Source organism: Neofelis nebulosa, chromosome X, assembly GCF_028018385.1.
Source record: "Neofelis nebulosa isolate mNeoNeb1 chromosome X, mNeoNeb1.pri, whole genome shotgun sequence".
In the NCBI taxonomy this organism is placed as follows: domain Eukaryota; kingdom Metazoa; phylum Chordata; class Mammalia; order Carnivora; family Felidae; genus Neofelis; species Neofelis nebulosa.
Genome location: NC_080800.1, coordinates 42,099,984 through 42,113,586, shown reverse-complemented (window position 1 = coordinate 42,113,586; position 13,603 = coordinate 42,099,984). Strand labels below are relative to the sequence as shown.

Below are 13,603 nucleotides of genomic sequence, written 5' to 3'. Positions count from 1 at the left end.
TGGCTATCATTAGGCACATTTGACAGTAGAAGCAGCCGAAGTGCAACGATGCTAGGTCATTTGCCCCAAGGTCACGCTGCCAGCAAATGGAAGGACAGGGAAATATGTAAGCCAAGGTCAGCTGGCTCCAAAGTGTCCACACTCTGCAATAGTGAATCCCATACAGGGCCAGTTCCCAGTATACGACATTTCTATTTTCTATTGTCTTCAAAGCACTCAGGCTGAGAGGTGACAACATTTCATGTACGTAAACAGAACTTTTGCATATTTCAGTGCACATCCAGGGCAATCTACATGGCCCTCCCTCTTGTGACAGAGAGGAAAACTCAAACTCACCCTCCCCACCTCCTTCTTGGACCCTGGAAATCAGGTGTACGTCAGGTCCCCCAGTGACAGACCAACTCAGGACTGTTGATCTGTGGTCACCTCAGGCCCCGCTCCCTGGGACCATACCTCTGATTCCTCTTGCTGCCTATCATTTGCTGAGCAGCAGAAGCCACCCATGGCTGGACTACAGGGACTGCCAGAGGACACTTCAAAGTCCCCAATGACTGGCATGTCCCAGGCTCCTCACATCATTAATCCAGTGATGGCCAATTACTACATCCAAGAGACAGCCCTTATCTGCTTTCCACGGGAACTTCAAATAATACGCAGCACAGGCATGCCAGTGCCATGCCCCCAGCAGGTTTCCAATCATCATTCTTCCCAGACTGTCAATCACTGGCCCACACAGTTTCCAAAAGTGACTTATGGAGAGGCCAAACACTGACCATTCCTGAAGGACATAGGTTATGGCTCCCACTCCAGAAATCAACCCAGTGTTCCTCCCAAAATCACTGGCCTTCCAGGCCTAATAGTATGGCTGCACATTCCCACCGACATAGTGGTCTAAAACAACACACACATTATTTTGTAGCTTGTATGGGTCAAGAATCTGAGCACAACTTAGCTTGGTCCTGTTTCAGGTTCTTTCAAGTGGCTGCAAATAAGGTGTCAGCCAAGGTTAGGGACTCATCTGAAGCCTCAACTAGGGAAGGATCTGCTTCCATGGGCATTTATGTAATTCATTTGGGCTGTTGAATTAAGAGCCTCTGTTTCTTACTGACTGATGGTTGGAGGCCACCGCTACACAGGCCTTTGCAATATATCAAGTTGCTTCCCTGAAGCCAACAAAGAAAACCTGTTAGCAAAGACAGAAGCCACCATCTCTTGTAATCTAATCACAAAGGTGATGTATCCTCAATTTTAAAGTATGCTATTGGTGAAAAGCAAGTTACTCAAATAAAAGGGATTACACAGGTCACGAATACCAGGAAGCATGAATCTCTGGAGGCCATCTTGGAAGCTACTTCCCATAGATCATAGAGAAATGAGGACTCCAATGCAGAGATCCTACACCCCTTCCCAAAATACCATTCCTCAGTCAGTGCAAAACCATGATAGTTTCAGACATCAAATATTTAAGAGTATTCCACCAACTTACTCTATTTGAGGAAAACACTAAAGGAAGTATTTTAAATAAATGAATACTAAATCAGAAGCTAGATCTGAAAATAAAAGAACAAAACAATGGTTAGCAATGATTGTTGTAAAATACATTCAGATAGCTATAGTTAAATTATGACAATGTGACTGGGGATTTTGAATTAAAATGTTAAAGTAAATTGTCTTGAAGCAGAATTGACTTAGTTTAAGAAAAAGTCTTCAAATAAACAGTTTAAAATTCTCTAGAAAAACCCATAAGTAATATTATTAATCTTGCTGAGACAAATATAGAGGATAGAGCATATTTCTTTTTTCTTTTTAATATAATTTATTGTCAAGTTAGCTAACATACAGAGTATGCAGTGTGCTCTTGGTTTTGCGGGTAGATTCCCATGATGCATCGCTTATATATAACACCCAGTGCTCAACCCAACAAGTGCCCTCCTCATGCCTATCACCCATTTTCCCCTTTCCCCATCCCCCCATCAATCCTCAGTTTATTCTCTGTATTTAAGAATCTCTTGGGGGGCGCCTGCGTGGTTCAGTCAGTTGAGCCTCCGACTTGGGCTCAGGTCATGATCTCACAGCTCGTGAGTTTGAGCCCCATGTCGGGCTGTGTGCTGACAGCTCGGAGGCTGGAGCCTGCTTTGGATTCTGTGTCTCCATCTCCCTCTGCCCCTCCCCCACTCACACTCTGCCTGTCTCTCTCTCAAAAATAAACATTTTTTAAAAAAGAATCTCTCATGGCTTGCCTTGCTTTCTGTTTGAAACTATTTTTTCCCTTTCCCTTCCCCCATGGTCTTCTGTTAAGTTTCTCAAGTTCCACATAGTGAAAACATGTGACATCTGTCTTTCTCTGACTTATTTCACTTAGCATAATACCTTCTAGTTCCATCCACGTTGTTGCAAATGGCAGGATTTCATTCTTTCTCATTGCCAAGTAGTATTCCATTGTATATATAAATCACATTTTCTTTTTCCACTCATCAGTTGATGGACATTTGGGCTCTAATAGCACTACTAGCAATTTATCCAAACGATACAGGAGCATTTTTCTTTACAATGAAAGGTCTAATTAGAGGCGCCTGGGTCCCTCAGTCGGTTAAGCGTCCAACTTTGGCTCAGGTCATGATCTCACAGCTCGTGGGTTCAAGCTGGGCTCTCTGCTGACAGCTCAGAGCCTGGACCCCACTTCAGATTCTGTGTCTCCCTCTCTCTCTGTCCCTCCCCTGCTCACGCTCTGTCTCTCTCTCTCTCTTTCGAAAATAAACATTAAAAAATTTTTTCTAAAGAGAAAAAGAAAGGTCTAATTATATTCTGGTCAAATAATAGAGAAAACAAATTAAATCATGTCTGTTAGAAGTGAAAATTTATATAATGAACAATTAGTAAAAATAAGCATTTCCAAACTAATGAGGTAAGGGGGAGGGACAAACATGAACAGAAACTTCACTGAGCTATTAGGAAGAAGAAAAGGATAAAAGTTGTATTTAGGAAATAGTAAAATCAGTAATAAGCACAATACAAAAAGATAAAATTATCATAATTATACAAATTTAAATGGACTGAATCTCAAGACACTAATGTGGGATTAAGGAAAAAAACATACACAGTTACAAAAAGTGTATCCTAAAGATAAAAATGCAAAATAAAGATTTAGGCAAAGATACATAAGGTGAGTGGCAGCAAAATAAAAGCAGCAGTGGTGATATACTTATCAAATTAAACTCAAGGTTAAAAGCATTCAAACAAGGAAAAACAAAAAAAGACAAAACAAGGAAAATACATAATGTCATACTGCAATATGGCCTAAGATATACAATTTAGGATGCTGCTCCCCCCCCCGCCACCCCCACAAAACACAGAACCACAAGGAGAACGTGTTTTAAAAGATTATTGCATTTATTGTATCTTTCTGTAATATAACAGCTGAAGTAGACAAAAAAAAAAGAATCAGAGTAAAGAAACATTAATCATCAAACTAGATTGAAAGCCTTAATGAATAATCTATACCTAGCAAAGAATATATTTTCTTCTCTTATATCCATGAAAGTTTTTCAATTCAGTGGGATATATGACCTACAAAGAAAATCTTTTTTTTTTCCAAAAAAAATTTTTTATGCTTATTTATTTTTGAGAGTAAGAGAGACAGAGTGTGAACCAGGGAGGGGCAGATAGAAAGGGAGACACAGGATCTGAAGCAGGCTCCAGGCTCTGAACTGACAGCACAGAGCCCAACGCAGGGCTTGAACCCACAAGCCATGAGATCATGACCTGAGCTGAAGTCAGACACTTAACCAACTAAGCCACCCAGGCACCCCTACAAGTTTAGATTCAACAGGCCACATTCTCTGATCATAGAAAAATCATAATTACAAAAAAGAAAGAAAAAACAATGAATACTTAATAGTTAGACACTAAGAAACTTTCTTCAACAGCTAGGATCAAAGTGAGAAATCAATTCTGAAGTTTCACCTTTCATACCAAAGTTCAGGAGCTATAAGTGCATTTAGAGGAAAGTGTGTGGCCTGAAATCCTTTACTATATCTATATATCTATACCTATATCTATATCTATATCTACATCTATATCATCTATATCTATATCTATCTATATCTACTTATTTATACTTATATAAACAGGAGACTGAACACACTAATATAACTGAGTTAAGAATTTGCTTTAAAAGATCAGAACAAGAACAAAGAAATGAAGTAAACATATGAAAATGAAACACCAAACAAAATATCAAGAAGTGGGAATAAAAATGATAATTTAAATAAATAAAATAAATATAATAAGGAATATGAATAAATTAAAAAGCCAGTTCTTTCAAATAATCAATTAATTATGTGGCTTAGCCCCTGGAAAATCTGATCAAGAGAAGTACAAAAGTGCACTAATTAGTAATTTAAAGAGGAGACATTACATGAGGTTAGGTAGTAATATAAACTAACTATGGGGGACTATTAGGTATAAGTCAAGAGCAACATACCTAACCATTTAAGTGAAATGTGTGAGTCCCTGGAAAAAAGGAATTATGAAAATTAATGAAAAAAATCATAAGGGACCAGTGAGTAGAGAAAAATTAAGAAAAGTGTTCAAGTCTCTCATTTCAAACATACCAGCACCCACAGGCAGCATTATCGGACACACCTCCACAGGAGACCTGGCTGGGGCTGACAAAGGCAGATATGGCAGAGGTCTCAGTCTTCCTCTGGCAACTCTATAGGTGTGAAATGGTCGTGACCACAAGGGGCTTCAATGTACAGGGCAGGCTGGAAAGGACAGACCCAGAGCAGTGTGGTGGAGGGAGCAGGAGAGGATGTGATAGGAAGTGCTGGGGGAGACGGACCAGGACTGGACTGGCAGGGGCCAAGGCTGACAAAAAGAGCTGGGACCTCATATGATGATAAGGTGTGGAACAACATGGGCAGGGGCATGACTGCCATGATACCTTGAATCCTCCTCAGTGTCCCAAAGTGGAATCATCGGGGGGGATTATCCTACACTCATCTATCTCCCATCCCATTTTTATAACACCTTTGGCCTGGGGAATATTAACAATTGCATAGAAGTTGATGAATGCGCTGTGCACTAATCAGGTGCCAACTACACGTCTGATGGCCTAGAATGGGGGACTGCCAGGAACAAAAGCCATTGGCGCCTTCTTTATAAGGTCATAGCTCCCCTGACAGAAGAGGGCCCACTGAGCCCTGAGTGGGTATCACTTCACAGCCACTCTGCATGTGCACTGCAGCCTCCTCCTAAGTACAGTTGCACTGCCACCCACCGCCATCAGAGGTTTGAAATTGATTTGTGGCCAGAGAGACAGGTTAGAGGGCCCTCAGGGGATATTAATATCCTTTGTTCTTCCAAAGTATGTCAACAAAATTCCGGACGGTGGGGGATGAAGGCAGGGCAGATCCTTGGCCCTGCCAAGTTTCAGGGAAGAAAGAGAGAGAGGGATGGGGAATGATGGCAACAGATAGCAATTTTGAGGACCCCTTCCCATCCAGGGGTAAGCAGAGACAGGAGCCCAAATAGCGAACAGAGAAACACAGAGAAACTCTAAGATGACCTAAGAAAAAAGTGGTTATAGGAACTAGTGTGTGAAGAGTTCATTGAGTGTCTCCCTTGCACAGAGTGTTGGGTACAGGATCTCAGTCAAGCAGGGCTCAGCTGTCTGCTTTGGAGCGCAGGTCAGTGGTGAGCGGGTCATGCTGGACTGTCTGGTGAAGCATCAGGGCCAGAAGCCCTGCCCGGTTTGTCATAGCTGTGCGCACCTTGTGCTCCTGCTCAAGTAGCTCTTCCAGCTTGTTCAACTGTGGGAGGTAAACATGAGAGAAGGATTTCAGGATGCTATCCCACCCTTTCAGCCCCAGTCACCATTGTGGCCTACCGTGCGAATACGCTCTAGGTCCACCTCAGCACGCCTCAGTTTCTCCCAGCAATAGTGGAGGTTGCACACGCGTTTAGGTAGGCGACAGAAATTACCAGTGAACTCAAAGACATTGTGCACTAGTGGGCAACCGCACACCTCATCACCTGATGCCTGTGAGGAAGAATAAGGGATGATGAGGTACGGAGGAGGATAGAAATGGAGTGATCAGGCAGGCATTATGAGGAGAATGGGAAATGGAGGGCACTCTGGCAGGAAGGAGAAGAATGGGGAATAACTCAGCGGGGGTGGGGGGGAGAAAGGAATTCAGGATTAGGTAGAGAAGAGGAGGCAAAAGGGGAATTATCCTGCACAGAAGATGAAGGAAGAAGTTAAATAAGCAGGAATAGAGGAATGGAGGTGATCAGGCAGAAAAGATGGAAGAACAGAAAGAGATCAAACCAGAGTGAGAGTAAGGTTGGAGGGAAGGTCTGACAGAGAGAAGTAGATGGAAGAGGGTTGGTAAAGCATGGGAAAAAAGTGAGGAATGACACAGGGAGGGTGGGAGTAATAGGGGTTGGCTAAACAGGGAGGAAGAAAGGATTTAGGAGATGACAAGAAGGGAGAAGATGACTGGAGGCAGTGAGGCATGCAGAATAAGAACGAAGGAAAGTCAGAAAGTAAGGAAGAGAGGGAGGTCATACAGGGAGGAAGAGAGGAAGGTGGGACAGTCCAGCAAGGGGTGGGAAAGGAATGTATGATGGTCAAGCAAGGAAAGGAGAAGAATGGGGAATGGTTATACAGTGAGGAGCAAAGGAAACAGAAATAGGCAGAGAGGAGGGAGAGAGAAATGTAGGGGGGTAGGTCAGGCAGAGAAAAAGTAAGAACAGAAGGTAATCAGCCAGCAAGGAGCAGGGAATGTGGGGTGGTCAGAAAGGGAGAAGGGGACACATGGGAGTTGGTCAGAAGATATGAAGGCAGTCAGGCAGAAGGAAGAAAGAAATAGGAGGCAATCAAGCAAAGAGGAAGAGAGGAATATGGCAGGGAGAAGGGGAGGAATGAAAGATGATGAGGTAGGGAAAGAAGAGTCACCTTGGGATCTCTCGAGTGCTCAGGACACAGCACCTGAAGCCGCTTACAGTACCTCTTACTCTTTGGGTTGTAAACATCACAGAAGAGCCTGGTGGCCCTGGGGGGAGGATGAAAGTGAAGTGCTAAGGGTCAGAAGAAGGGAGGTCCCACCTGAACCCCAAAGCCCATATTTTGTCCCTAACCCCACCCATACCCTGCCACTAACCTATCCACCTCTGTCTCTGAACACACCCTCTGATCTTTCCCACCCTGCTCCTGACCCTGTCCACATCATGCCTTTGACCTCAACTAGCACCCACACTCACCCTTCAATGCAAGTGGGATACATGGACCCGAAGGACGACTTGCCTTCATACTGGGAAGAAAGAGTACAAATGGGAGAAACTGTGGACTTACACAGCATGCCCTCCCATGACAAGCCCCAAACAACACATTTGTCCCTGTGGCTCCTATGCTCCTGTCTGCCCAGCCAATGTCCCCCCTCACCATTGGCTGATGTTCCGGTCTTGGCCCTCCTACTAAGGATGGAAGAGAAGCACAAATGGGTAGAACCATGGATGTGTGTTACATTTTTACAACAAATACCCAGGCACCAAACATGCCCTCCTCCTCATGGATCCCACCCAGCCAAAAACACGTTTACCTCCTCTTCCCCCAGCCAATTCCCTAACCTTGACAAAACAGTGTTCCATGTGGCGCAGGGCGACATGCATGTTAACTGACTGCCCGCAGGAGACACAGAAGATCTGCAGGTTTGCATTGTTCCTGTTATTTTTGTTGATCTGCACAGGACAGTGGAAGGGCCAGTGAAGAGTGGGCAAGATAGCAAATACCTTTCTGCTCCATCCCACCCACTCCCATGCACCTCCTCATCCTTGCACACAGGCTGCTGCTTGCCACGCAGAATTATGGCCTCAAGTTCATAGAAATGGCACTCCATGTCCTTCAGGCGGGTGTGAGTGTCCTGCTGCTCTTGGTGGATGCGCTCAAGCATTTTCTTGCCACGCTCCTCAGCAATACAGGGGCTCTTTTGCCACTGTTGGATGCGCTGGGGCAGAATCGCATAGATGCGGCTAGAAAAGGAGACAACAAGAAATGGAATGGGTAGGTAGGGACATCAAAAGAAAAAATGGGTGAGTGACCGAATGGTGGTGAACACGTGATTGAATGGTGGATGGATAGGTGGGTAAATGACTATAAGGGCGTGGGTTGGCGGATGGAATGTGTATGGGTGGTTCAGTGGGCAGGTGACTGTAAGGGTGAATGGATGGGTGGGTAGGTGGATGAATGGTGGGAGGATACACAGGTAGAGGGATAGACAGACTTACGGATGGCATATATTATGCCCTACTCCACACCCTGTCGCTTAACTTCACTCACTCAGCTGCGAGCTTCATGCCACAATCATCTGAGCAGTACTTGGAGCCTGGCCGGGTAGGATACACACAGCCAGGTCCCAGGCACTGCCGCAGCGAGGCCAAATCCTTGGCATCTGCCTTCTCTTGGTGTTTACGCTTTGACATGAGCTTTCGCTTCTTCTTCTTCTTCTCTTCCTGTGGGACAAGAGTGGTCAAGGCAAGGATAGGAGAGTTTATGTCAGCTTCCTAACCTTGCAACCCAGCCCTGTGTTCCACCCAACCCCTGTCTTCATGCCCCCCATTCCACCATTTCTGTCGCCTTGCACTCCACCTTTTTATTCAACTTCTTTTTCTTCACTTTCACTGCTGCTTTCTGCATTGCAGGATCCAGGAGCGGAAACTTCGCAGTGTCACTCATCCAGGACTGTAGGCCAGGAAAATGCTGGCAGGTCTTCTCAACTTGTTTCTTAAATGATACTTGGACACTGCCTCACTTCATTCTCCAAACTGATGACCCTCTCTGTCTTCACTGTCCCCTTCTTTCCACCCAGAGGCCCGCCATACGCTTATCAGGCTTTGTCTAAAGTCCCCTCTCCAAATGTCCTGGCATAGGTTTCAGCCCTGAGGAAGGTCCTTTTCAGACAACAGCTGGAGTGAGGCTGTTATCTGAGAGGCCTCTTTTATTGCTAATGGCACTGCCAGCACCTGGTACTTCTGGGACAGCCTGGGCTTCTGCATTCCAAAGTAGGAAGCTGTGATTGAATGGGCAGTGGGCAGTGTGAAGGGCAAACCCTTGCACTAGCTCCACTCCCCCATCCACCCTGTGTCCTAAACTCACCAGAGACCAGGAATTACAAGTAGGGCTCCTGTGATGATGGGAGGAGGACTCTGGGTCAGCACTGAGTGGAAACAGACTTACCCTGTCCCAACACTCCTGGTCCCACCTTCTGGCCAACATGGCCAGGTCCCACTGCACCTGCCTGGGACTGAATGGCACCACCTGTCCCTGCTTGCCCACTTTATCCAGACACACCTGGCTGGTCCTTCTCACCCCCATTTTGCCCACCGAAATGCATAAAGCCCTGCTTATCTGCCCAAAAAGGCTGGACTACACTCCTTCACAGTTGGTCAATACAGCCTGCCCTGCCCCATCCTTCAGGACATACTTGCAACCCTGCTTGCCCTGTACCATGGACCCAAATAAGCCACCTCTGCCTAGCCCACCCAAACATGCATGACCCCACACCTCAGACATGCTCCACCCACCTGCCTGCCCTACCCAGTCTCTCCAGGCCCCGCCTGCCAGACTGCCCTCTTGGACACATTCTGTCTCACCTTACAGTCCCAGCCCTGTGAGCCCCATACACTACGCCAAGGCATACCTAACCCTGCCTCATACAACCATACAAGGCCCTTCCCTCTTCCCAGACTCTCTCAGCCTCATATGATTCTCCCACTTCCTGTACATACCCAGTTCTGCCTTACCTTCCATGTCCTAGGCCATGCCAAGCCCTATCCACCCCCACTCCCCACATGCACATGCCAGATCATGACCTGTCTGCCCTGACTCACTTACCTAGAATAATTTTGTGATCTTTATTCTGAAAAGTACTCCTATGTGAACCCAGTGACGCCAAGTAAAATATATAAATATACAAAAATTTCGAAAATTTATGTGTGTGTGCATATATAGATATAGATATGCACACACACATACATTTTGTATATACACATATATATGTATACATACACACAAATCACTTTCAGTGATTAAAAGAGCAGGCACACACACTGAAAGAATATACACTTTTGAATAAGACCATTATCAGTTGGAGAACTCACACTATTATTGAGCTAGAGATATAATATTAATAAAAAACTGACCCTGAAATTAGCCTTAAAGGAAGTCTGAACACATTCCAATGAATGAGTATCACATAAGGCACAAATAAGTTGCATTTGAAATTAATAAACGGTTTAACTTTTGAAAATTGAAAAGGCACTTTTTTTTTTTTTTTTTTTTTTTAAATTTTAACGTTTATTTATTTTTGAGACAGAGACAGAGAGAGCATGAACAGGGGAGGGTCAGAGAAAGAGGGAGACACAGAATCTGAAACAGGCTCCAGGCTCTGAGCTGTCAGCACAGAGCCCGACGCGGGGCTCGAACTCACGGACCGTGAGATCGTGACCTGAGCGAAGCCGGACGCTTAACCGACTGAGCCACCCAGGCGCCCCGAAAAGGCACTTTTAAGTAACTCTTGGTAAAAAGAAAAATAACTGAAATTGGAAAAAACTTATCACTTAATAAGACCGAAAGCAATACATACCCAAATGTGGAACTTTAGGACAAAAGTATGAGAAAAGAAAGACGGAAATTAGTGACCCCTTGCTTTCAACTCAAACTGCAACGAGTCACTATCCCAACTCCAACCCATTACCTGACCCCCCCATTAGCAACGCCAAAATCCACTTTAATGACCCACACACACACCTCTCCAGTCACAGAACCTACAGTCCCTCTTCAAAACCCTTAAAAATACCTCAGCACCGAACAGACGCTTAACTGTCCGGAGCCTCCAGGCAGGGACCGTGAAATGGTTGACAGAACTACTTCCGGTTCCGGTAGCGACTTTAGCTCCGCCCCTTCTTGGATGTGTTGGGTTTGTGCTTGCTCAAGGTCCTCTGCAGAGTTGATATACAGACAAAAGTTAGAAGAGCATGGTTACAAAGAAATGATACAGCTACACGTGTGCCATTCTTCAGAACATCACCTCAGGCCTACATGGATACATTTGTCTCTTCTGACATCAATACCAAGTTTCATATATTGGAGTGATTGATCATTGCATTATTGTATATGACAGGAAAATTGATCCCGTTATCATTTCCGGTTATTTTGAATAATTTCGTGTCATTACTATTTTACCATCTTCTATTATTTTAATTGTGTAGTAAGCAATGAGAAAAACAAACAAAAACACATAAGTCAATTTTTTAGTCAAGAAAAGAGAAAAAGATTTATAGAAAAGCCAGGAAAAAAAGAAATCAAAATGTAAGAAAGTAGGAATAAGTTCACATTTCAAGTTCATATTTTATTACATAATCAGTAATAAAAAGTTATTAATGGGGTAAACTCTCCAGTTAACGTCAAAGATTGCCATTTTGGATGAAAAATAACAAACCTAGTCATATGCTGTTTATGCCAAACTTAGCAAATCATTAAGATACAGAAACATTTGAAGCAAAGGGATAGAAGAAAATTTTCTAGGTACATGCTAATCAAAATGAAGCAAGGTCAGTTATTTTAATATCAGACTAAAGAGACTAAGACAAAAAGTTATTCATTGGGATTGAAAAGGTAATTTCAAAATGACATGATTCATCATGAATATGTAAAAAAATTCAATCTTATACACAATTAAATGGTGTAAAATAAGTATAAAGAAAAATATATTAGAACAAAAGGTGATTTAGAAAACAAATATTCCCATTATAGAATATTACAACCCCACTGCTCTTTCAATTCCCACTCACTCTTCAAGACTTAGCTTTGGCATCACTATCTGCAAAGCTCTCTCTGCTTCCTTTTCATCTGGATGACCAGACTCTCTTCTGAATGAACTTTTGGACATAATTATTTTTTTAAGTTTATTTATTTTTGAGAGAGACAGAGACAGCATGAGTCAGGGAGGAGCGGAGAGACAGAGGGAGAGAAAGAATCCTATGCAGTCTCCACGCCGCCAGCACAGAGTCCAATGCAGGGCTCAAACCCACAAAACTGTGAGATCATGACCTGAGCCAAAACCAAGAGTCGGACACCTAACCGACTGAGCCACCCAGGTACCCATGGACATAATTATAAAAGCAAGGAAGTTCCTTTTATTTTAATCTTGAAATTAAGAAAGAAATGGGGGCATTGTCTGAACTCTTCAACCTGTTTTGTGCCTGTCTTCTTCACTAGAAATGAAGGTAGGAACAATGTTGGTCTTGGTCACTTCTGGTTGCCCAATGCCCAGTTTACTGCCTGGCACACATGGGTGTCCAATGACCAACAATGATCAAAGGAATGTATCAGGGGCCCTGCCCCTCAAGTGTTGTTGCAAAATGGAAAATTACTGTAATTTATCTGGTTCTGTATTATTCCTTGAAGATAAAAGCAAATATACGCTGTAATTTACATTAGAGTTATGTTTTAAATATCTTTGACAAGAAAATCAGTGTTCAAAAAATGTTTAAGATCTTTCTGTGAAGAAACTATTTTTCCTTGATTCAAGCCTGGCATCTAATGACAATGCCCCTAGCTAAATCTTCACAGCTTATATCAAACCCAGTTTAGGGATCTGGGCAAGAGATAAGAAATCCAGGCTGAACTCAGAAGTAGTCTGTGAGCTCTAAAGAAAATTTTAACCCACTCGTTATGGTCGTGAAAGTTTATAAGCACTACTTGTGGTGTCCAAGCTAATGTTTTAACTTCTCTTTGAATTATTTTTCAAGACTGTGGCCAACTCAGTGAGTCTTGGACAGCTTTTTGCTCTCCTTCACCTCTGACTTCATACCTACTTCTCCAATGTTTCTTTACTGCTGTTTTCCTTCATTCTCAATTCCACAGCACTAGTTTAGGTTTCTCATATTTTACATCACAATGAACTTCTTCCTCTGCAATGTGGCTGGCTGATCCATTTTGCCTCCAGGATTGTATTCCCAAAGGGCTACAGATAAATATGTCACCATCCTCCCTGGGAATCCTCCTTAGATCCCCAGAATCAGAATCAGTTCTGCACTCTATGATGTTCCCCTCAAAGTTCTGTATGACAGGGGCCCACTTCCCTGAGACAGACACGTCCTCTTCCCAGGCCCTCCAGGTGTCAAACACTCAGGGCATCCTGGATATTCACTCTCTTGTCAATCCAGCATAGGCTCCACATACCAGGCCTTTGCTCAGATCTGCCCTTCTTTTTTGCTAATTTCTGCTCACCTTTCAAGACTCAGCTTTGGCACCACCACCTGTAAAGTTCCCTCTACTTCTTTTCCAACTGGGTGACCTGTGTCTCTTTCGAATGTACTTGTGGGCATAGTTATAACAGTGAGTGGTGTTCCTTTTACTTTAATCCTGGGATTATAAAGGATGGGGGGTTGCTGATTATACCTCTCATATCTGTTCCATGTTTATCTGTTTTTTCCTGTCAACATTCTGCTTATCTTCCAAAACTAAGCTCAGATGCTTGCCCCACTAGGATACCTTCTCCAAACCCCTTTCTCTTCCTTCTTCGGTTTTTCCACAGCA

At 43.7% G+C, this 13,603-nt stretch overlaps 1 protein-coding gene across 1 annotated transcript; it reads right to left on the bottom strand.

Annotated features, from left to right (window-relative positions):
- Positions 1-3,368: 3,368 nt before the first annotated feature.
- Positions 3,369-10,316, bottom strand: LOC131502637 (CXXC-type zinc finger protein 1-like). The gene is made up of 8 exons (XM_058713502.1): positions 8,651-10,316; positions 8,342-8,514; positions 7,827-8,034; positions 7,633-7,743; positions 7,267-7,316; positions 6,962-7,058; positions 5,891-6,043; positions 3,369-5,813 (listed from the first exon to the last, which is right to left on the bottom strand). Exons 1-8 carry the CDS (start codon positions 8,735-8,737, stop codon positions 5,667-5,669), a joined length of 1,026 nt encoding a protein of 341 aa, XP_058569485.1. The 5' UTR covers positions 8,738-10,316; the 3' UTR covers positions 3,369-5,666.
- Positions 10,317-13,603: the final 3,287 nt, after the last annotated feature.

Excerpts from the sequence above, each read along its gene's own strand:
- LOC131502637 (XM_058713502.1), bottom strand. The coding sequence starts at position 8,737 with ATGAGTGACACTGCGAAGTTTCCGCTCCTGGATCCTGCAATGCAGAAA. Across the intron at positions 8,035-8,341 it reads GGCATGAAGCTCGCAGCTGA|CCGCATCTATGCGATTCTGC; the intron begins GTGAGTGAAGTT and ends CTCCTTTTCTAG. Across the intron at positions 7,059-7,266 it reads TATCCCACTTGCATTGAAGG|GGCCACCAGGCTCTTCTGTG; the intron begins GTGAGTGTGGGT and ends TCCTCCCCCCAG.